Below are 22,674 nucleotides of genomic sequence, written 5' to 3'. Positions count from 1 at the left end.
TAAAAAGCAGTTGTCCTGGGAGGTTTGCTTTAACCCTGTGAATTGGATTGGAGGCCTGTGTTGTCAACAGCTCTTGAGTATTCTCGGCGTCAAACACTTGCTTGTCTTGCTCCCAGCACCTAATAAGAGTGCTGGACACTTAGATACTAGATGAAAGACTTGACCTACGATCAGTGGTTTCAAAATGCCAAATCAGTTTTTTTTTTCTAGCCAAATATATTTTATTTTTAAAATTGTGGGGTCATCCTCACTTCTTTTTACATTAAATTTATTTACATTTTTGCATTAAATTTCTATTACACTGAAATATGAATAGTGTTAATTGTTTAAAATTTCCTTAGTTGCCCAAATAAAACCTAGAAATACCACTTTTATTTTTTTGAGACGGAGTCTTGCTGTGTCACCCAGGCTGGAGTGCAGTGGCGCAATCTCCGCTTACAGCAACCCCCACCTCCCAAGTTCAAGCAATTCTCCTGGGTCAGGCTCCCAAATAGCTGGGACTACAGGCACGTGCCACCACGCCTGCTAATTTTTCTATTTTTAGTAGAGACAGTGTTTCACCATGTTGGCCAGGCTGGTCCGAACTCCTGACCTCTGGTGATCTGCCCACCTTCGCCTCCCAAAGTGCTAGGATTGCAGGTGTGAGCCACCCTGCCCAGCCGAAATCCATTCTTAAAACTTGCCCCTGAGATTACTGAGTCTACAACTAACTATTGTGATTATGAAGACCTGAGAACAGAAAGGTATAATGAGATGCAAGTTATAAAGAGACTAGAGCTTCGGTGTGGTTTGGTTTTTAAAATGCTTTTGCCCTAGAATGGGTGGCAATACAGTGTCTTAGAGCAGAGACAGAACCATGAAAATAGATAAGGTATATGTAATACCTGACTGTTGAATCTTGTAGGTGTCTCACTCTCAGTCGAGGAGTGTGTCACTTCCAGGTAGTGCCCACAGGCATTATCCTAGGTGCTTAGGGTACATTAGTGAACAAAACAAAGGTCCCTGCCCCGTAGAGCCTGCATTCTAGTGGAGAACACCAGTGATGTCCACCAGATAGAGACAATACCTGGGTTTGACCATCAGGTTACATTTAAATGAGCACTTCTTGGCATCTTGAGTTTTTCCCTGCCCTTCCTACCTTAAAATACCCCCTTGTGGGTTGAGAAGTGTCTCATGAATCTAAAAACTATCTTTATTTGAAAAGAAAGGCTCAGATAGTCCCACAGGGTCTACCTCTGTGGTGCTTCATAGCCAAAGACATTTCTGGCATTGAGAAAAAAAAAAAAAAAAAAAGCTTTCAAATTATCTCCTCTCCTGACAAGGACCCTAAATGCAATGAAAGAGCCATTACTCATCAGAATTTCAGTAGAGCCAATCAACAAAACCTTGAGTAAATCTTGGGATATGCTGAGAGCTGTGCCATCTTAGGAGAATGGAGGCCACTTCGTATTCCAGGTGAGATGGACTTAGTACAGAAATGAGGAACTAACGAAGGTCAGAGATGTCCCCACAGGTCAAGAGAGCCAACGTTAATCTCAGCTAAAAGTTCCAAAGTTCTCAAGAGCTTGCCTGGAAGCTATTACAATTCTAGCCAAGAGACAGCTGTGAAATCTATTTTCCCACAATGTGGCTGCAGTGTCTCCAAAGAAAAATGGCTTCTCTTTTTCCTGATGCCAAATTTAATCACTTTGGTATTAGGGGGAAAAAAAAGTTTCCTGTGAGTGCCTAGCAAACCCTAGGGGAAGGGGTTTCTGGGAAATATAGTTCCTTCCTGGCACCCCAACAATGAAGAAAAGCCCTTAAAAGTTGAGGAGTGGGTAGTTGTATTGTTGCCAGATTGACGGCAGACAATCCAGCTTATGTACCTCTAATTGTCTAAGACTTCTTCCTGGAGAGCCCTCAAATCTCCTTCCCAATGTGGATGTGCTGTGCTCACACATCCCAGATGCTAGCCTGTGGGCTTCAGCAGGCTACCTTTGCAGTCTTACCATGTCCTCCAAAGCCACACTGTAAGCTAAATATGCAGGGCTGGTCTGGTCACCTTTCAACCATGTGTCTTCCTAATGTGGCTTTGCTCAGGCCTCAGCTCTTACGGATAAAACTTTTGATAGGGAATTGGGTAGTAAATGGCATCATAGACATTAGATGACCTGATTAACTGAGGCCACTCTGATACTTTCAAAAGTTGGACAATCTGAAGTAGCTTGGGGGCTGAAGAAGGGCTTCATCTGGGCAGCATCTGCCATACTCTTTCCTCTCTGGGCACCAGCCCTAGCTGTTCTCAGTTCCCGAAGAGACGGGGCATTTCTGTCAGCTAAGGGAATTCAAACACAACCCAAAGGACGGCGAACCCCTAGGATTTCTCAGACTTCTCACATGATCTTTTCTGCCTTGATTTCAAGCACTTACCCTTTGAAGGCAGAAAATGCAACAGAATTGTTCAGTCTTTCATTCCAAAGGGGAAGGGGAAGTGGGAAGGAGGTGGTGCCAGAGTTCATAGCATTAGGTAGAGTCACACCAAGGTTTGAGTCATCTCCAGGCATCAGTTTTTTCATTTATAAATGGAGATAATTAGCTCTTCCCTCAGAGTTAATCTGAGGATTAAATGACAATTTTAAAAGTGCCCAGCTCACTGCCTGCTATTAATGTATGCATTGCCTGAGCTATGTTAACGTGTTAAAATATTATTTTCACAGTCGTCTGGGTCTATCTTTGAAAAGGATGAGGTTTGGCCAGGCACAGTGGCTCACGCCTCTAATCCCAGCACTTTGGGAGGCTGAGGGGGTGGAGCACCTGAGGTCAGGAGCTTAAGACCAGCCTGACCAACATGGAGAAGTACAAAAAATACAAAATGAGCCAGGCCTGGTGGCATGCCTGTAATCCCAGCTACTCAGGAGACTGAGGCAGGAGAATCGCCTGAACCCGGGAGGTGGAGGTTTCAGTGAGTTGAGATCACACCATTGCACTCTAGCCTGGGCAAGAAGAGTGAAACTCCATCTCAAAAAAAAAAAAAAAAGAGTTTCATCTGAGCTTTATCTTTCCATAAGGACCTAAGAAGTGACAAAGAGTCCCCTTCACAAAAAGTACCTGGAGCTGCCTTACGTGGAGTTGGAATTTTCACCTTTACTTAGGAAGGAGACAGGAGATAAAGGTTGAGAGATGCTGCAGATGATGGGATGCCACCTGGAGAGAAGCTGGGTGGTTGAATTCTGTGGGAGACTTTCCACTGGGCTTGAATGCGTTGCACCTGGACTCTGACTTGGAGCGGAACCCAGATGGAACTCAAAGTGCTCATTCCTTCAGTGTCCTGAAAGGGAAAGCCTTGACCACACTCGTTTTTTCTGTTTTTTTTTTTTGTTTTTTTTTTTAAACTTTTTTATTGAGGTCTAACAAAATAAAGTGCACAGCTCATTGAATTTGTACATATGAATACATTTGTGAAACTACTGCTCAGATCAAAATCAGTAACATTTCTATTCCACCAGAGGGCTCCCGTGGGCCCCTTCAGAATCAATCCCCCACCACCTGGAAGTAATCACTATTCCAACTTGGGTCACCATCAGTTAATCTTGCCTGTGCTTGAACTCTGCATAAATGGAACTTCGGCCTGGCTTCTTTCATTCAACTTTTAGGTCTGTGACCCATGTTTACCCATGTTGTCACATGTATCCGTAATTCATTCTTTTTAAATTAGTTTTCATTATATGAATGTACCACAATGTGTTAATTCATCCTACCATCAATGGATAGTTTGGGGCTATTATGAATAAAGCTGCTATGAATATTCTTACAATATCTTTTGGTGAGCATCTCTGCTGGGTACACACACCTACCTACAAGCAGAATGGCTGGGGCAAAGAGTAGGCAAATGTTTCACTTCAGTAGATCGTTCTCCAGAGTGCTTGGAAACATTTCACGTCTGCTTGCACTAGTTTTTGAACATATCACAAAGGAGCTTCTCCATTGGAGTATTCCCTATGGTCTTGCGAAAAAAGAGCAGCTCGATGCGTTCCGCGGTGATGAACCTCAAAGACGGGAGGAGTAGCAGCAACTTCCCAAACCTGAACAGGAGAGAGGACACCATCAGTTTTATGACCAGCTGCTGAGCACTAGTCCTTGGGGCGGTGCCCTCCCCGGAAAGGCAGTGGAGGAAGGAGAGGAGAGATGAGGTCTCCAGGGCGGGTCAGGAGGAATTTCAAGGAAAAGCTACATTCACCAAAGCAGTTGCCTTCACCTACCTCGACCCATTGTGAGCCACCACCCCCCATTTAGTTTAGGAGTGCAATGAACATAATGAGTAAATATTGTTTATTATAGGTAAAGATTATAAAGTGAAATTTATATTAACTTTATACAGACGGTTTGACTTTATCAGGGTGTGAAAATGATAAGCATTCAGTTGCTCCTTAAGATGGGTTATGTGTGAAAATTCATCTTCACCTTACAGTAGCTTCAGCTTAATGGGTTTATCCGGACTTATCCCCATCATAAGTCAAGGAGCACCTGTATATGAATATATTATTATGAATCATATATATGAGTATTATGATAATCGTGTTATTTATTCTTTATAGGTAAGAATATGTTTATAAGAATACAAATTCCTGCCTGTAAACCTCCTAGGATGATGAGAGCCATTACTGAAAATGTCCTGAAGTTGACAGATAATTTTGGTGACTGAGACAGTCATTGAGAAACATGTTTATTGTTTTAAATAAGGACTATTTGCTAAGTCAGGAGTCTGTAACACAAAAGATGGATGGTGAAGCCCCAAGAGACAGATGGGGGGACCAAACCTTTCCTGGGTAGTTCTGATGGCCCAGCAGCAAGGAGGCTCCTCCCACATCCAGCAGCCCATGCTCTACTCACCGTGAATTTCGGGGAGGACTTCCCCACCACCCAGTATCTGCTGGACTTCCTTTGCCAATCTAAGGCCTTCCTTTCTCTTGCTAGTGCCAAGTGAGCAGCCCTGAGCAAGCCATATACCCCTCCTATCTGCCTTCCCTGCTTCTGTTTTTCTGATCAAAAAGTGGGAGGAAGAAGAAATAACTATGAAATCAGAGAATGTTTTTCCAAACTGCAGGTATTGCCCCACTTCGTGGGTCTGAAATTAAATTCCATAGGTCACAATTAGCCTTTTCTACAAAAATAAAAAAGGACTATCAGGTAAATTGTACAAAGTAAGGGTAGGAATTACTTGGTGGAACTCCACTTCGGTGTCTCTGTGAATCAGGTGGTGATGGTAATTGTGTGGCAGTTTTAAAAACAGAAATATGCTAGATTAGAGAACCCCAAACCATTATTTTCACACTCAGTTCTGCTTGTCGTAGGCCATGAACTGCTATAAAAGGGACACAGGAAACCTTAATCAGCATTTTGAAATTTGATGCTAAATCAATATGCCAGGACATCTCTGGGGAGCTGGTTCCAACAGAAAATTGGCCAAGAAAGGCCACCGATTTCTGAATGTCTCTGATGCTCACTCTGTAGATGCTAAGTCAAGTCTTCATTATTAAGACTTCCTGTGCTATATGGCATATACTTTGTTGCTTTTCTTTTCGTTGTTGTTTGAGATGGAGTCTCACTCTGTCACCAGGCTGGAGTGCAGTTTCACCATCTTGGCTCACTGCAGCCTCCACCTCCCAGGTTCAAGCGATTCTCCTGCCTCACCTTACTGAGTAGCTGGGATTACAGGCACACGCCACCACGCCCAGCTAATTTTTGTATTTTTAGTAGAGCCAGGGTTTTACCATGTTGGCCAGGATGCTCTCAATCTCTTGATCTCATGATCTGCCCACCTCGGCCTCCCAGTGTGCTGGGATTACAGGCATGAGCCACCACACCTTGCCTACTGTGGCTTTTCCTAAAAGGAAATTATCTCTTCTCCTTGTAATCATTTCTTAGATTAGAGGTGATGCAAGGATGCCCACATTAGCGTGCTTCTTCAGAAAGAACTGCTGGGAACCCCAAAGAATGCAGATAACATGGTATAAAATAACCAGTAGATGCCTAAAGGCCAAGCGTTCCAACCTTGTCCGGGATCCACGACATCTGCCGCTGCTGGGCCAGACAGGGTAGTCCAGAGTACTGGCTCCCACCCCACTCTTGCCCAGCCATGCTCAGCCTGCAGCAACTCTCCCCCAAACCTAGCCAGGGCCATCCACGTGCTTGGCATATGTGAGTGCCTCTCTACAGGATGCTCACCGCACCTCCAAAACAGCTTATCATCTTCCCTCAAAACCGTCTTTCTTCCTGGCGTTCCTTTTCATTTTTTGAGTAACTTCTTCCCCCAAAGAGCTCCTCCTCCCTCCTTCCTTACCTTCACACAAACACCCGGTCTGACCCATTCCAACTCCTAGAGTCTCCCTTCCACTCCCCCTGGCCATACCCAAAGATCACAACTCCATGGAACCACCTGGAAGGTGGCAGTAGCTGCCATCCCTTTCTCGGTATCCTCCATACCCATGGCCATGCCAATCTGCATGAGGGCCAGCCCCATGTATGACACTCTTCTGCTCCAAAACCTGCAGTAGCTGCCCTCTGCCTCCCAAGTCAGATGGGGCCTTTGGCTGGCATTCAAAGTCTTGAACAGGCTGGTCCTGGGGTACTTTTCTGGCTTATTCTCCCCATTTCTCACTGGCAGGAACCTGTTATACCTTTAAGGTGGGCTCCTGTCCTGATGAGAACATATCATGCTTTCCCCTCTCTCCCTTTGCAAATGATATTTTCTTTTAGGCTTCTCTTTCCTTTCAAGTCCAGCCCTGTCTCCTCAAAGTCCCTCCCAATCCTGCTTTAGGCTTCTCATGCTGAGGGGTCTCTGTCTCCTGAAGATTTATGCAACCCTCAGTGCCTGGCTAGGGCAGTTTTTGTCTTCAGTGCAGTCACCGTGCCAGCTGTCTCTGGAAGGCAGTAGATGTGTCTTATGCTCATCTTGGTCCCCACTCCCCAGGCCTGGCACTGTGCCTGGGACACAGTAGATATTGGCTGTGTGCTGTTGAACTGAGACCGTTGTGCTATCTAACCAGTGAGCCCTGGGAGGGCATGGGAGAGGCAGGGGAAGGGTAAAGAGGGCAGGGACAGACGAGCGGGTGGGCACGTGCTCAGGTCACCTCATGGGCTGGCTGGGGTGATGGGCCTTGCTGTGCTGGCTCAGCATCACTTGGGACTGGTCCTGCAAGGCCTCCACGTGCTCAGGATCCTTCAGGCCCCGTGTCTCTGGGGAGAAGCAGCACCAGTGAGCTTAGCACAGGTTTTGGCTGTTACAAGGCTGGCTATGATGTGGTGGCCCAGGGCTCTGGCTGCACACATGGGTGTGGGGCCCTGTGGGCTGGGCCCTGCCAGGTCCAGGAAAACCACCAGGAGCTCCGTCTGGGGCTCAGGGGCCCCCAGGGGCTCCCAGCCTGCCCTGTCCCCTCACACTCAGCCAGGAGGGTACCCGAGGAGAAGGGAGTCCAGCCTTACTGCTCTCCTCCCGTCCCCCAGGATAGAGGCCTACACACGTCTGCACACGTGGGTGGTGGAGGGAGAGTGAGAGGCAGAGGGAAGTCACTAGAATTCCCATTCAAAGCTTGGGCAAAGGCTCAGCTACCTGGCTTGAAGAGGACGAGGGCCTTCATGCAGGCGAACTCCGTGGGATCCACTGCCAATGCCCGGAAGCGAGAGATAGTTTCCTGCAGGACGCGCGTCTCCATGCTGGCCAGCGTGAGCCGGCCCGGGGCACCACCGGCAGCAGAGGCCTCAGGCGGTGCCAGCAGAGGACAGCTGTCCAGAGGCAGAGACCACTGGATGGCCCCGAGGAGGAAGAGTTCACTCCATGCCTCTTCCAGCAGGATCACCTGTGCTCAGAAAGAGGGTGCCTGTTATGGCTCATACACAGCTTCTCTGGCTCAGTCTGGAGCCTCTGCCACCATCTCAGGCACCCCAGGAATGAAAGCGCTGTCCTGGGAGCCGAGAATGCTCTCCTGACATCAGCCAGGGGCCCAGAGCTCTGGGATTTGGCACCATTTGGCTCAGTTGCTTACCCTCCAAGACTCGCCGGGTTCCATCCAGCGCTGCCACTGGGACATTCAGAAACACCCAGAGCCATGGAAAGCTTGGCAGCCTCAGAGACATGCCCCATGAGTGTCCTAAGTTAAGTGTATTCAACAGACATGGCCTGACTCTTCTGAGCTGCTCTGTCTCAGCACACAGACTGGCCAAGGGGCTGGTTCCTGGTTTTTCTCAAAGGTCTGATTGCTCATTAGAAGCCGAGGGGGTGGCCCAGAACTGGAGAGATTGGATTAAAATGCAAGCCCTTGGGCTCCAAGGGGGCCTAGAGTCAGCCAATCGGGCTGTTCAGGGTGTGCAGGTCACCTGTCACCCACAGAATGTCAGGGCCTCAGGGTCTTCCAGGCACTGCCTTCAAATCCCTGGTCCCTGTCGGTCCCCGGCCATCATCATCTCCTAGGTGGGCACCCCGACCACCATCCCTGCCCCGGAGATGCATACACCCCCACCATCACCATCCCTGAGATGCACCCCTAGCCATCGCTGACTCAGACATGTCCCTGGCTACTGCCATCCAAGCTGTGTGCGCCTCCATTCATACTGGCATGGGGATGTGCCTGCCCCATCTGGTTGACTCGAGTGAACCGCCTGACCCCAGCTCAGCCTAGCTCCCCAGCAGGCAGGCCGGATGGTACCTGATCCCGGAAGGGCAGGCTGGAGAACACGGGCAGGTTCTTGGCCCACTTGACGGACATGAAGAGCAGGCGAGCTGACGTCTCATGAATGCTGTCCAGGCCGCAGGGGGAGGAAGAGGAGAATGGAGAGGAGGGGAACTCAGGGTCATTGCTGGTGACATCAATATTCTCATCAGCTGTTGGAGGAGGAGGTTGTGATCTTAGCACCTGCTTCTTGGGAGGTGACAGGGACTGCTTGGGGCCCCGGGAGAGTGAGGATTAAATTGAGGTGCTGCGGCCCTGCTGCACCCTCAGCTGCTCTCCCACTTACCATCCTCTGGCTCCAGCTTAGCACAGGTCTCGGCTGTTATAAGGCTGGCCATGAAGTGGTGGCCCAGGGCTCTGGCTGCAGACATGGGCGTGGGGCCCCGTGGGCTGGGCCCTGCTGGGGCCGGGGGAGCCACCAGGGGCTCCGGCCGGGGCTCAGAGTTGGACTCCATGCTGTCCAGGCGGACCTGGGCTGTGCTTCGGGGCTGGCGCTCGTTCTGCACGGCTGGGGAGGCAGGAAGGGTCAGGACGACACGCCAGACCCGCTGCCCATCTCTTGTCATGTTCCCCCGGGCCAGCCCCCTGCCTCACCATCCTGGTTCATGCCCGCCTGCAGGCACTTCTTCAGCCGGCAGGCCTGGCACTGGTTGCGATGGGCCTTGTCCACGGGGCACATCCCTGCCCCCACCTGGCACCTGAAGGCAAAGGGGAGACCCCAGGGGTCAGCGTCCCTCCCAGGCCCTCAAGCATGGGTTTGGACATTTTTGCCCAAGCCTCTCCTCCTCTGAACACTTGCTCAGCCCTCAGGGGCAGAAGCCCAGCAGGGCCCACCGCCCTCACCTGTAGATGAGCCTCCGCCGCACGCTCCTCTTGAAGAAGCCGCTGCAGCCATTGCAGGCGTAGATGCCATAGTGCTTCCCGCTGCTGCTGTCCCCGCACACACGACACTGGAGCGAGGGGCCCACACCTGAGGGGCAGGGGCAGGGCTGGGCCGGGGCAGGGTCACACGCTCCCCTCGGCGCCACAGGTCCCTTGCCCAGTCCTCAGGCCCCGCCCGCCCTCATTTGAACCCACCAGTGACTCTTCCGTCCGAATTGTCTCCTTCATGGTGCGTCCACACCCCAGCCCTCGCCGTCATTCCGTGCCCTTTCTCCTCCCTCCATGGCCAGTTTTCAGCAAGAGTCCAAGCCCTGGCTCCACATCCCCAGCTCCCATTCCTTCTCAGTGGGTGGCATCAGGCTCCATCATCCCACAGAAACATTCTTGTCAACACCACTAGGGACCTCTGTGCTATGAAGCCCTAAGAGACTTCTCTGTTCTCTCCTTTCCCATCCGCTGGGCCGTCCTGTCCTGTCCTGGCTCTGCAACCCGTCTGCCCCCAGCCCCGCCCCCGTTGCGCTGTGTTTCTAGGATTCTGGGTTTGCCAGAGGGGCTGGGTCTGACTTGCTCTGGCTCTTTGCATGGTCCCTGAGAACCTCTGGCCCTTATCTAGCTCCCCAAGGGCCCAGACCTGACCCCCGACCTCCAGGAGAAGCCATACCTGTTGGATCCTCCCCCAGGCCCCACCTGCCTGGAGATTCCTTCCTGGAGGCAGCCCCAGCTGCAGGGGCAGCTGCAGCCACGGTGGAGCTCATGGGAGCGCGGCTGGTCTCGGGGTTTTCCTGCGGGAGACCTGGGTTGCTGAGCCGGCCCAGCCTCTGCCTCAGTCCATGAACCTCTGTCTCTCTGTGCCTGTGTCTCTCTTCTCTCTCTGCTCCTCCTTCTCCCTGGCCCTGGCAGCCCCCTCTGCCCTTGTCTCTCTCCTGTCTCTGTGTCTCTCTGTGGGTTTCCACCTCTCCTCTCTGTCTCTCTGCCTGAACTCTGTCTGAACTCAGGGGCTGGCCCCAGGTCCCGAAGCCCCTCACAGCAAAGGCTCTGGCTTGAGGAGATTTCTCCTGGGGCAGCCGCTGGACGCAGTTTATGATCCTCTTAATCTTTACTGTCTCCACAGGGGATCAGCCGGCCACACCTGCAGCCTTACCAAGGTGCCCGGGAGCCGGTCAGTCCCGCTACCCCATGCTGGTTCCTGGGCTACCCAAGGTGCCCGGGGCCCTCCTACCCTGTGAGCTCAGCTCTTCGCCATCCTGTGCCACATCTCCAATGGGGGTGTGAACTCCACTTCTCCCAAGGACTTTTTTTTTTGAGACAGTCTTGTTTGGTCACCCAGGCTGGTGTGCAATGGCACGATCTCGGCTCACTGCAGCCTCTGCCTCCCAGGTTCAAACGATTCTCCTGCCTCAGGCTCCCAAGTAGCTGGGACTATAGGTGTGCACCACCATACCCGGCTAATTTTTGTATCTTTGCTAGAGACGGGGTTTCACCATGTTGGCCAGGATGTTCTCTATCTCTTAATTGCAGGCGATCTGTCCACCTCAGCCTCCCAAAGTGCTGGGATTACAGGTGTGAGCCACTGTCCCCAGTGTCTCTCTCTCTTTTTTTTGAGACGCAGTTTCGCTCTGTGGCCCAGGCTGGAGTGCAGTGGTTCGATCCTCATTCACTGCAACCTCTGCCTCCCAGCTTCAAGTAATTCTTCTGCCTCACCCTCCTGAGCAGCTGGGCCTGCCACCAGCCCAGCTAATTTTTTAGTAGAGACAGGGTTTCACCAAGTTGGCCAGGCTGGTCTGGAACTCCTGACCTCAAGTGATCTGCCCACCTCCGTCTCCCAAAGTGCTTGGATTACAGGTGTGAGTCACTGAGCTGGGCTGGACTTCGAATCTTTTTGAGCTGCTTGGCACACCTCCGAATGTGAGAGAGTGGCCCGTGTGTGCCTATGCCTGTTCGGGTCCTACTGAGGTGCTCCCTTTGGGTTCTAGGTAGATCTGGCTCTGCCCCCCAAGTTCTCACTCCAATCCCTTGGAAAGAGACTGCTTGGGGCTCACGATTTAAGGATCTAGTCCCCCTGGAAGGCTAGCAGTCCCCAGATGGCAAAGAGTATGCTTCCAGAACTGGTCGCATAGGGTCTGAGGCTGGCCTGGAGGCAAGAGGCCAGAGGCCCCATCCTTGGAGCAAGCCCCAGGGCCCCACTGGGAGAGTGGAGAGAACAGAGACAAACCTAGTTCAAGTCCCTTCTCCATCACAGGCCAGCCATGTGTCCCTGAGAAAGTGACTCGACCTGTCTGAACTTCAGTTCCTTGCCTGTAAAACGGGATGCGGAAAGCATCTGTCCTGTGGGGTATTTGGGGAACCGAAGACGTGGTTCTGGAAACGTGTTTCAGTGCCCGGTACTCAGTGAGAACGTAATAAATGATGCGAGCGGTTGATATTGCTATTCTCCTTGCGGTAATTGAGACTCAGCAGCCTTTTCCTGCCTGCTCCTCCACCCCCAACCCCACTTGCTAGGCCCCTCCCTGCTCGGGACAGAGCTGAAAGCCCATGTTGTCTTGGAGGCGACCGCTTGTCCCCAGCAGACCTGAGCTCATCTCTGGGTGAGCTAGGGGGTGGGGGGGTCTAGCTTCAGAGCCGGGGGGGAAGGGGGGAAAGCATGAAACTTCTAGAGGGATCATGCAGTTAAGGGGGCAGGGGCGGGGCCTGGCCCTTATGTAAGTGGGGTTAACCCTCCCTGTGACAGAGAAGCACTATTGGGGATTTGGGAAGTCAGCTCGAGGGGCTTTGCGGGTAATCTGCTTTCTGGGGCCTCAGAAGATCGAGGCCACCGGGCTGGGTGCTCTCACTTGTCCTCCTCTCCTCCTTCCTCACCCCTCCCTGCCTCCTCTGCCAAAAAGCCCCTCAGGACAAGGTCTCCAGCTCCACCTAAGACGGAACCCAGGGCATCCTTTGTGAACTTGACTGGCCACTCGCTCCTTCCAGAAGCTGCTCTTTCCCATCTCTTCTGGAGCATGGGTCTCTGCCTTGAACTTGTCGTGGCCTCCATGTACCCAGAGGCCGGTCCCAGCAGCTCTTCCCACCCTCTCCTTGGACAGCCTCACACACTCACGGCCTCCGAGGCCACTTCACATCAGGCTCCTGCCTGCACCACTGCTGCAGCTTGCCCCAGTAGGCCCACCCGAGTTCCGCTGTGGAGTCCAGCTCCACCCACCGCAGACCGACCCACCCGCAATCTGGGGGGCCGCCTGGAGCAAATGTGTGCAGGTTTGAAAATGCCTAAGGCTGAAACCAAGGATCTCAGACTCTGGTGGCCAGAGCCAAGGACAAACTGATGACAAAGGCACATCAGAGACAAATAAAATTAGCCAGGCATGGTGGCGCGTGCCTGTAGTCCCAGCTACTCAGGATAGTGAGGCCGGCAAATCGCTTGAACCCAGGAGGCAGAGGTTGCAGTGAGTAGAGATCACGCCATTGCACTCCGGCCTGGGTAACAAGAGCGAAACTCCGTCTCAAAAAAAAAAAAAAAAAAAAAAGTGAGGTTCCTCTGAGATGGAAACAGGACAGCGCTATGTTGTTGTGGGAGCCAGGGACTAGGAGGAATCAGCAATGGTGGCATCACCATGCAAGTGTTCCTTGACATTCAGAAAGCAAGCATGCAGCGTTCTTACACAGATCCTTCAAACCTCACAGCAGCCCTGTAACGCACACTGGAGCTGACCTTACTAGCCTCAACTCACAGGTGGGGAGAAACGAAGTCAGAGAGGTTAAGTCATTTGCTTGAGGCCACACAGCTACTGAGTGGTGGAGGAGGTTGGGGATGGAGATGAGGATTTCGAACTGCGCCTGGTTCCGCGCTCAGCTTTGCCGACCCATGTCCAGCATCTCCGGAGAGACACCTGCAGGCCTGAGGGGGTGGTAGCTAGCAGGAGAGGAGGGGCAGCCTGTGGGGAGCCTAGGCTTCAGGGCAGGCTGGGTCCAGCACCCCACCTTCAGAGCCTGGCTATGTGGGCTTGAGCAAGTCACTCTGCCTCTCAGTTTCACGCTCTCTGCAATGGGGAGGATGGTGTCCCATTGGGCAGTTGTGATGGGATTAAAGGAGATGAACTCAAGGGACGAGGGCAGATGGAAGGGACAAGGACAGATGGAAGGGAGCAGGTGGGGCCAAAGCTATTGGAGGCCAGCGCTTCCTTCTCTCGGGGGCAGCAGGCGCAGGGGAGCTGCTGAGCAGTGCTGGCTTTGCCCCTCCTGGTCCATCTGCCCAGTCCTTGACCATCCCTGAAGGCCTGTCCCGGACTCACCTCCTCCAGGCTGCCCGCCCTGAGTCCTCAGGCCGCCTGTGCTCTCCGAGGGAGAGCTGGTCCGGATGCACATGTCGTCCTTATGTTGCACCTCACTCCAGGTCAACTTTCTCTCCTCCATCCAGATGGAAGATTCCAGGGAACAGGCTTAGAGTTTCGGGTTAGCCGGGCATGAGGATCCCACGGCGCTTCATGGACAGAGAATCCGTTTTCAAACTTCTCTGTATCTTCCTATATTCTATAGTGGGAATGTGTTACCTAAAATGGCAAAACAAAACAAATCACACAGGAAACCCGGTCCCATCGAAGTCCCCCCTGCCGTGTTTGACCTGCCCATTTTCATGCTGTTTCCTTTGTATCTGTCACTCCATCACTCGGATGCCAGCTGAAGTCCTCTCTGAGCCCGGCCCTGGGTTCTTCGGCAGGTCAGGCCGGCCAGAGCTGTGCCCTATGCACCATGCCAGGGGAAAGGAAGCCAAAGCCCAGAGGGGCCTGGGGGCTGGCGGGGGGGTGGTCTCCCTGATCTGTGATCACCAGATGCTGGGGCAGACGCCAAAGGATTACTCAGCCCAAAGCCCTGAATCTGCTGACTAAGCTGCCAGAGGCCACCTTATCACTAATACAATTATTCCCCAAGGGGACAGGTCAGCAACTTCCTCTGACTCCCAGGAGGCCTGGGCTGGGTGGGGGTGGAGTGAGAAGGCGTGATAGAGGCTGCAGGACTGACCTTCCCCTGCACCCTCAGGGCCCTGGCAAGGAAACCTCTGCCCTGGCCTCTCTAGGGACAGCGACTCTTCGGGCTGCTTGTTTGGGGCAAGCCTCAGTTGCAATACTGGGTCCCGGGAACAGGTTTCTTCCAGGATTTCTTTTCTTTTGTTTTTCTTTTTCTGTTTTTTTGAGACAGAGTCTTGCTCTGTTGCTTGGGCTGGAGTGCACTGATGCAATCTCAGCTCACTGCAACATCTGCCTCCGGGGTTAAAGCAATTCTCCTGCCTCAGCCTCCGGAATAGCTGGGATTACAGGCACCTGCCACTGTGCCCAGCTAATTTTTCTATTTTTGGTAGAGACAGGGTTTCACCATCTTGGTCAGGCTGATATTGAACTTCTGGCCTCAGGTGATCCACCCACCTTGGCCTCCCAAAGTGCTGGGATTACAGGTGTGAGCCACCGTGCCCGTCCCTAGGAGTTTTCCTCCCTCCCTCCCTCCCTCTGTTCCCTCCCTCCCTTCCTTTCTTTCTTCCTTCCTTCCCTGTCTTGTTCTTTCTCTCTTTCTTTTTGAGACGGGGTCTTACTGTACATAAGATAGAGTTCAGTGGTGAGATCCCAGCTCACTGCAACCTGTCTCCTGGGCTCAAGCAGTCCTCCCGCCCCGGCCTCCTTTGCTGGGCATACAGGTGCACACCATGCCTAGCTAACTTTTTAATTTTTCATAGAGACGGGGATTCCCCATCTTACCCTGGCTGGTCTTGAACTCCTGGGCTTAAGTGATCCTCCTGCCTCAGCCTCCCAAAGTGCTGTCACTACGCCTGGCCCAGGATTGATTTCTTAAACAGTCACCCACCCCCACAAATTCCTGCCCAACCCCCACCCCTAAATGTCTTCACCTTCTTCGAAGAATAGCTAGTGGTGAGTGCACAGGCCCTGGAGCTGAGGACTCAGCCATTCACTCCAGAAAACTGTCCCTTGGAAAATTTCACAAAGATTTAATTATCTGGATGTGCCTTGCAGCAATTTTGTAGACAACTGGCTAAATAAGGGATACCCCCTCCGGACAGTGGAATGCCAGGCAGCCATCGCCACTGGCGGAGTTCCTATATTCCTTTACGTGGAAATATGCCCACAACGTCTCAACTTCAAAGCCACTAACAAAATAGATGTGGATAGTTTGATTTCATGTGGCCCAGGGGAATTTCTGGCTGAAGATCATGGGACGCCTTTGTCCTTGGCAGGATCTAAGTGAATGGATGGTTTCTCTTTCTAGAGCAGGGAGTGGAAGGTGCGGGGCTGGGGGAGGCAGACGACACCAGCGCGGGGAGGCAGACACCAGCGCGGGGAGGCAGACAGACACCAGCGGGAACGTTTCTCAACAAAGCCTCTTTCTTCACTTTTCAAGATAACATTTAGAAATGATCAGATATTCCCCTGCACAGGTTCCCCAGCCCTTTGGCTAGTAAAGTCTTTTTACCCTTGAACTCTTGAAGGCCTGAGCAGAGCTGGCAGGGGCCTTGGCCATCCTGGGACAGGCAGGCAAAAAGTAGCCCTTTTGGAACCTGCACCATCTGCTGCTCCACCCTGGGTCACCCCTCCCTCCTTTGTACCTGGGATGACTGATGGGGATGACCTCCGGGAGGCGGCGGTCATGGCGAGCCAAGGTTGTGCTGCTGCGCTGTAGCCTGGGTTATGGAGAGAGACCGTGCCTCAAAAGAAAGAAAGAAAGAAAATAAATTGTTACGTGCCAGACACAGTTCCAAGTGTTTGTATGTGCAAACTCCTTTAATCCTTACAACACAATCAGACAGGCATTATCATTATTAGCCTAAAAATGAGACGGACATTACAGAGAAGTTAGACAGTTTGTAAGTGACGTAGCTGGGATTCCAACCCAGGCAGATGAACTAGTCATGTTAAGAGAATTTATCTGCTCAAGGGAAAGGGAGAAAAAAAATGAGTATCATTTAAAAAATACAAAAACTTTCAAGCATTTACTAAAGAAGATCCTCTTCTCCATACACATCTTGTCTCTCTACCTGGACTTAAAGGAGAAAGTACATTTTCTGGGTTATGGAAAGTCACTTTTGAACTGGCATTTCTGTTTCCAGCTTTTCTACCAGCTGCAGATTCTTAAACTCAAACTGAAATAGAACTATGTTTGCTTTTAAAGGCACAGCTCTGGGACTGCATGGGTGATGGGGAGTTGCTGTGGGGGGCTGTGTGCATGCGTGTATCCCTGAAAGCATATGTCACATGACAATGGAGAGCCCCCCGAGATGACCGGGTTGCCACAGAGATGTCACTGCCTGTGTCATGTCTCTTGTGCTTTATTCTTGAGATCTGACACTATCGTAAGAGCTGCACGGATTTACAGAAATTTCTCCAATCCAACTGCTTAGCTGAGTAGTGTTCTACTGTAACATTTGGTGTATTTTCCTTTGTGGCTTTTGATATTGAAGTAAGCTATATTTTCTGGCATTCTTTTTTATTTTTTGAGACAGATTTTTGCTCTTGTTGCTCAGGCTAGAGTGCAGTGGCACGATCTTGGCTCACTGCAACCTCCGCCTCCCGGGTTCAAGCGATTCTCCTGCCTCAGTTTTCTGAGTATCTGGGGTTACAGGTGTCCACCACCACCCCAGCTCATTTTTGTATTTTCAGTAGAGATGGGGTTTTGCCATGTTGGTCAAGCTGGTCTCGAACTCCTGACCTCAGGTCAGGAAATCCCAAAGTGCTGGGATTACAGGCATGAGCCACCACGCCCAGCCTATTTTACCAATCTTTTATGTTTCTTTAGCATAAGGAATGGTTTATTTGTTAGTCCTTTTTCAAAACAATTTTTTTGAGACAGGGTCTCACTGTCACCCAGGCTGGAACACATAATGCCATTATAGCTCACGGCAGCCTCAACCTGCTGAACTCAAGCGATCGTCGACCCAGCCTCCAAGGTAGCTGGAACCACCAGCTGTGCACTGTGGACTTCTGTGGACGTTTGGAATTATTTTGAAGATAAAATGTTTAAAAACCAATATATAGAACTAGAATATATTAACAGGTTGTTATTTAGTTTGTTATGACAATGGTCTTGTGGATGTTTAATTAAGAAATAATCCTGCTAGAGATATACTGTGAGGCATTTACAGGAGAAGCGAGTTAATGTCTTGGATTTGCTTTTAAAGGCTTTGGTGAAAGTTTTTGTTTGTTTTTTAATGAACGAATGAAAAGAGGGAGTAGAACTGAGAACTAAAGTTGGTGGTTGTTGATGTGGGTGATGGGGATCATGGGTGTCAAGGATCTTTTCTCTCTCATTGTGTTTGAGATTGAAATTTTACATAATAAAGAGTTTAAAATATGTATATACATACAAGCCTCCTACGTGAACAATGAAACAAGAGATGTGAGTGATGACTTTGGACGCACCTCTAGTCTGCTAGGCTTCCACCCTCCCCATTCTACTCTGTCTTCACTGCCCATCTTTTTTTTTTTTGAGACGGAGTTTCGCTCTTGTTACCCAGGCTGGAGTGCAATGGCGCCATCTCGGCTCACCGCAACCTCTGCCTCTTGGGTTCAGGCAATTCTCCTGCCTCAGCCCCCTGAGTAGCTGGGATTACAGGCACGCGCCACCATGCCCAGCTAATTTTTTGTATCTTTAGTAGAGACGGGGTTTCACCATGTTGACTAGGGTGGTCTCGATATCTTGACCTCGTGATCCACCCGCCTCGGCCTCCCAAAGTGCTGGGATTACAGGCGTGAGCCACCGCGCCCGGCACTGCTCATCTTTACCTTTCCTTGCAGCTTTGGAGAAGCTAAACTGAACGGGGTGACTCGGGAGGGAGGAAACCACCGGCGCTGCCAGGGAACAGGCGGGCCAGGCCCGCGCACCAGCGCCCCCTCCTGGAAGGAGAAAAGCGCAGCGAGCGGGGCGGCGCCACGTTGCGCTTCCTCCCACCTCCAGTGCTTCGCGCCCGTCTACACCCGGAGCTGGCTCGGCTCGGAATGTCCTTTCCCCTCTTCTCCAACCGACTCCTCACACTTTAAGACTGGGTCCAAGGTCTCTCCTGAGAGCAGACGCTCCATCATCGCTCCCCACATCCCAGGCCTATCAGAAACGATCTTACTCCTTGTTTGTGATCACCGGTCTCCTCCCATCCGCACAGAAGCTGTTAGTCGACCCTGTGTAAGGGCTTGATTTGACACGTAGAAGGAGCCTGATAATTATTTGTTGAGCGCCTAAGTGGATGGAAGCTTGCCCCAGTCCCAGCAGCCTGCGGCTTCTGCTCTCTGCACTGCCCGAGGCGCTGTGGGCATCTCTCCGGCCTCCTCCGGGGAGCGGTTCCAAGCACTCGCGGGCCCGCACACCCTTGGCCTCTGCGGCCGTTCATTCTGCCATGAGAGGTTTAAAATGTATTTTAATAAAAGGCATTTACCTGGCCTGAACCGAAACGGGTGGAAGCAATGAGCTACTCGGTCCCAGGGCTTTCCTGGGTGCCCCAAAGATGTCCCATCACCCAGAGAAGCAGCCGCCCCGGGCATGAGACAGTCGTGTCCACCGCGTGCTGAGTGAAGGTGCTGGGAAGGGTGGGTCCTTCCGCGGTCTCTACCGGGTCTCCTCTGCTTTTGTCTTTTTCATAATTGGTCGGATTGTTTTTGAAGAAGTTTTTTTTCCCTTCCTAGAGAGTGACAAGTGGGTTCCAAGAGCCTCAGGTATGAGACTGTGCGTATTAGCTGGGTGGCCTCGGCCAAGTCTCTTCACCTCTCTGGACAGTTACTAAGAGGAAGTCGTGGAGCTAATAGGGGACTTTCACGTCTGGGTGAAGGCAGAGGAAGGAATCAAAGTACCTCTCAAGTTCTCGCCCAGATCTGATCAATTGTACCCAGAATCACAAAATAGCAGGTAGTTGAATTCACTTGTAATACCCTGAAAGGCCACAAGATAGAAGTGTTATTCCATTTCCCCAATTTCTAGCATAAAGGACTTGGGAATTTCTTCTTTGGAATTGCACCAAAGTAAACACTTCACTACTACTCACTCGCATCTCCAGGCCGAGGATTTAAGCTCTTGCTAAAGAACCCCAGCCGTTCCCTACAGCGCTTCATGCACAACTTTGCTTTATTCTATCGGAGCACCACAGAGGAACTGATCGACAGTCAGGAGACCATTGTCTAACGCGGAGGTGGCATTCCCGCCCTCTGGGAGTATCGCTCCATTGTGTCCTGATACACTGGCTCGTGTGTGTCAGAGCTCCTGAGATATTGCAAATATCCAGAAAACAGTTGTTGAGTGGAGTGGATGTTGGATTTGTTGAACTTAATCATGTAGTTGGCATTAAAGTAGACCATGTCATCTACAGAGGGATTCCCGTGTTCCCACAGGAACTGTTGAGATGAGTGCAAAGGCTGGAGACAGAAGCTTTGTTTATAATTTGGTTTCCTGTATTCTAGAAGTGTTTGCCTCAAGGCCCAGATTCTCAGGATTTGGGGATCAGTGAGCAGGAAGGGCACTGACTGAGTCAGGCGTGGGAGCAAGCCTCAGGTGAATCCTGGTAACCTACTATGGATGAGGGTCTCGCCATAGAAAGATGAGATTCTGCGGGCAGAGCTGCTTGGTCAGGAACCCCTGTCACGTTACCCTTGGCTGGTAGGAAAAGAAAGAATGAAAGCAACAGGGTTAGGCAGACCTGGCTCAGGCAGGCAGGTTGTGTCATAAGCAGCAGACACTAGGAATGGAGGCAGGGTGATGTGGAGGAGCCGGGGTGTTAACTTCTCGTGGTCCTGCCAGTCAGGGGAGCTGTAAAGGTACTTGGAGGAGATGGTAGAGAGCTGATGACAGAGAGTGGGAGTGATAATCAAGAGTGCATGGCCGGGCGTGGTGGTGCACACCTGTAATCCCAGCACTTTGGGAGGCCGAGGCAGGAGGATCACCTGAGGTCAGAAGTTCGAGACTATCCTGGCCAACATGGCAAAACCCTGTCTCTAATAAAAATACAAAAATTAGCCAGGTGTGGTGGTGGGCACCTGTAATCCCAGCTGCATGGAAAGGTGAAGAAGGAGATTCACTTGAACCTGGGAGGTGGAGGTTGCAGTGAGCCCAGATCATGCCACTGCACTCCAGCCTGGGTGACGAGACAGAAACTCCATCTCAAACAAACATGAAAGAAAAGAAGAGTGCATGGCTGGGTGTGGTGGTTCATGCCTGTAATCCCAGCACTTTGGGAGGCTGAGGCAGGTGGGATCGCTTGAGCCTAGGAGTTTGAAACAATCCTGGGCAGCAAAATGATATCCTTTCTCTACAACAACAAAAACAATAACAAAAACCCCCCAAAACAACAGTTAGCTGGGTGTGGTGGTGCACACCTGTAGTTTCAGCTACTTGGGAGGCCAAGACAGGAGGATTGCTTGAATCTTGGGAGATCGAGGCTGCAGTGAGCTGTGATTGCACCACAGCCTGGGTAACAGAGCAGGATGCTGTGTCAAAAAAAAGAAAATGAATGAAAGAAGGAAGGAAAGAAAGGAATAAAAGAAAGAAAGAGAAAAAGAAAAAGGAAAGAAAGAAGGAAGGAAGGAGAGAGAGAGAGGGAAGGAGGGGGGGAGGGAGGAAGGAAGGAAGGAAGGAAGGGAAGAAAGGAAAGAAGGAAGGAAGGGAAGAAGAAAGAAAGGAAGAAAAGAGGGAGGGAAGGAAGGAAGGAAGGAAGGAAGGAGAGAGACTGTATGCCCTGAGCCTGAGAGCCAGAAAACTAGTTTGGACACAACCCTGCGTGCTGTTCCCGGTGATGTGCTCACCACCAGCATAAATGAACTGGACATTCCTGAATCCTGGCTGGACCATCCTGCCAGGGCCTGTGCACGGAGGAGCCCTGGTGACCACCATGAATGGCCTGGGCAGGTCACAACTAGCTGTTTGATACCTTGATTGCCTGTGGCAGCCAAGGAATGCTCTGCCCTTCCTGAGTGGGTGGCTGCAGGTGGCGCACTGGAAAGGCTGCTGTGAATCGCCCCATGCACCACGCTGTTAGTTATTGCAGTGTTGTGCGCACTTGAGTAGCACTCAGGTAACTTTTAAGGGAAAATAGTTATTTCACTGCCCTTCACTGTTGAATTAAATTACGTTTAATTATAATATTGTGGTCATAAAACTAAGTAGAAGGGGTACACATGATATAACTGTATAATCGAAATGATATTGCTAATTAAATCAAAATACAACTTCAAAACACAGAGTTAAAACCAACAAGTTTGATAAGATAAGAGAACGCTTTGCTGAAACCCAACTGCTCCTTATGGCATAGATGTAGGAACTTACCTGATGGTGCAAGTTCTCATGGGCTAGGCGGGTAATAATTAACTCGAAATTAAGAAATTAAGCTAATTCTTCCCATATTAGCGCAGCTCGTTGCATTTAAAGCAATACTACCTGAGTCTGCTGCTGGAATTAAATGTGGTGTTGAGATAGGAGGTAATAAAGACAAATATGAGGAAACTCTACATGGTGTGTCAGGCACTTTGGGAGGTTGAGGTGGGAGGATCACTTGAGCCCAGGAGTTTGAGACTAGCCAGGACAACATAAGAAGACCTTGTCTCTATGAGAAAAAAAAAAAAAATTTAGCCGGGCATGGTGGCATGTGCCTGTAGTCCCAGCTACTTGGGAAGCCAAGGTGGGAGGATCGCTTGAGACCCGGAGGTGGAGGCTGCATCTTCTCCAGCCCGGATGAGGTAGTGAGACCCTGTCTCAAAAACAAAAACAAAGCAAAGCAGAAAACATAGATAAGGAGTGGAATATATGTTCCGCTCCTAAAAACACAAAATTAGGCCAGGCACGGTGGCTCATGCCTGTAATCCCAGCCCTTCAGAAGGCTGAGGCAAGTGAATCACCTGAGCTCGGGAGTTCGAGACCAGCCTAACCAATATGCAGAAACCCCATCTCTACTTAAAATACAAAACTAGCTGGGTGTGGTGGTGCATGCCTGTAATCCCAGCTACTCGGGAGGCTGAGGCAGGAGAATTGCTTGAACCTGGGAGGCAGAAGTTGCGGTGAGCCGAGGTCATGCCATTACACTCCAGCCTGGGCTGTAACTAGGGTGAAACTCTGTTTGTTTGTT

General features: G+C 51.0%; 1 protein-coding gene across 2 annotated transcripts; it reads right to left on the bottom strand.

The window, feature by feature from the left end:
* Positions 1-3,344: 3,344 nt before the first annotated feature.
* On the bottom strand, positions 3,345-14,117 carry NR2E3 (nuclear receptor subfamily 2 group E member 3). 2 transcript variants are annotated; one of them, XM_078333574.1, is made up of 8 exons: positions 13,871-14,117; positions 9,549-9,675; positions 9,300-9,403; positions 8,992-9,213; positions 8,682-8,857; positions 7,589-7,835; positions 7,110-7,215; positions 3,345-4,061 (listed from the first exon to the last, which is right to left on the bottom strand). In XM_078333574.1, the coding sequence occupies exons 1-8, from the start codon at positions 13,989-13,991 to the stop codon at positions 3,929-3,931; spliced, it is 1,236 nt and encodes a 411-aa protein (XP_078189700.1). In that variant the 5' UTR covers positions 13,992-14,117; the 3' UTR covers positions 3,345-3,928. The 2 variants fall into 2 exon arrangements, with proteins under 2 accessions (XP_078189700.1, XP_035114979.1); XM_035259088.3 differs by lacking the exon at positions 13,871-14,117 and adding an exon at positions 10,249-10,642.
* Between the last annotated feature and the right edge of the window lie 8,557 nt (positions 14,118-22,674).

This window comes from Callithrix jacchus, chromosome 8 (genome assembly GCF_049354715.1).
Source record: "Callithrix jacchus isolate 240 chromosome 8, calJac240_pri, whole genome shotgun sequence".
Classification (NCBI taxonomy): Eukaryota; Metazoa; Chordata; class Mammalia; order Primates; family Cebidae; genus Callithrix; species Callithrix jacchus.
This window is presented reverse-complemented; position numbering and strand designations above follow the sequence as displayed.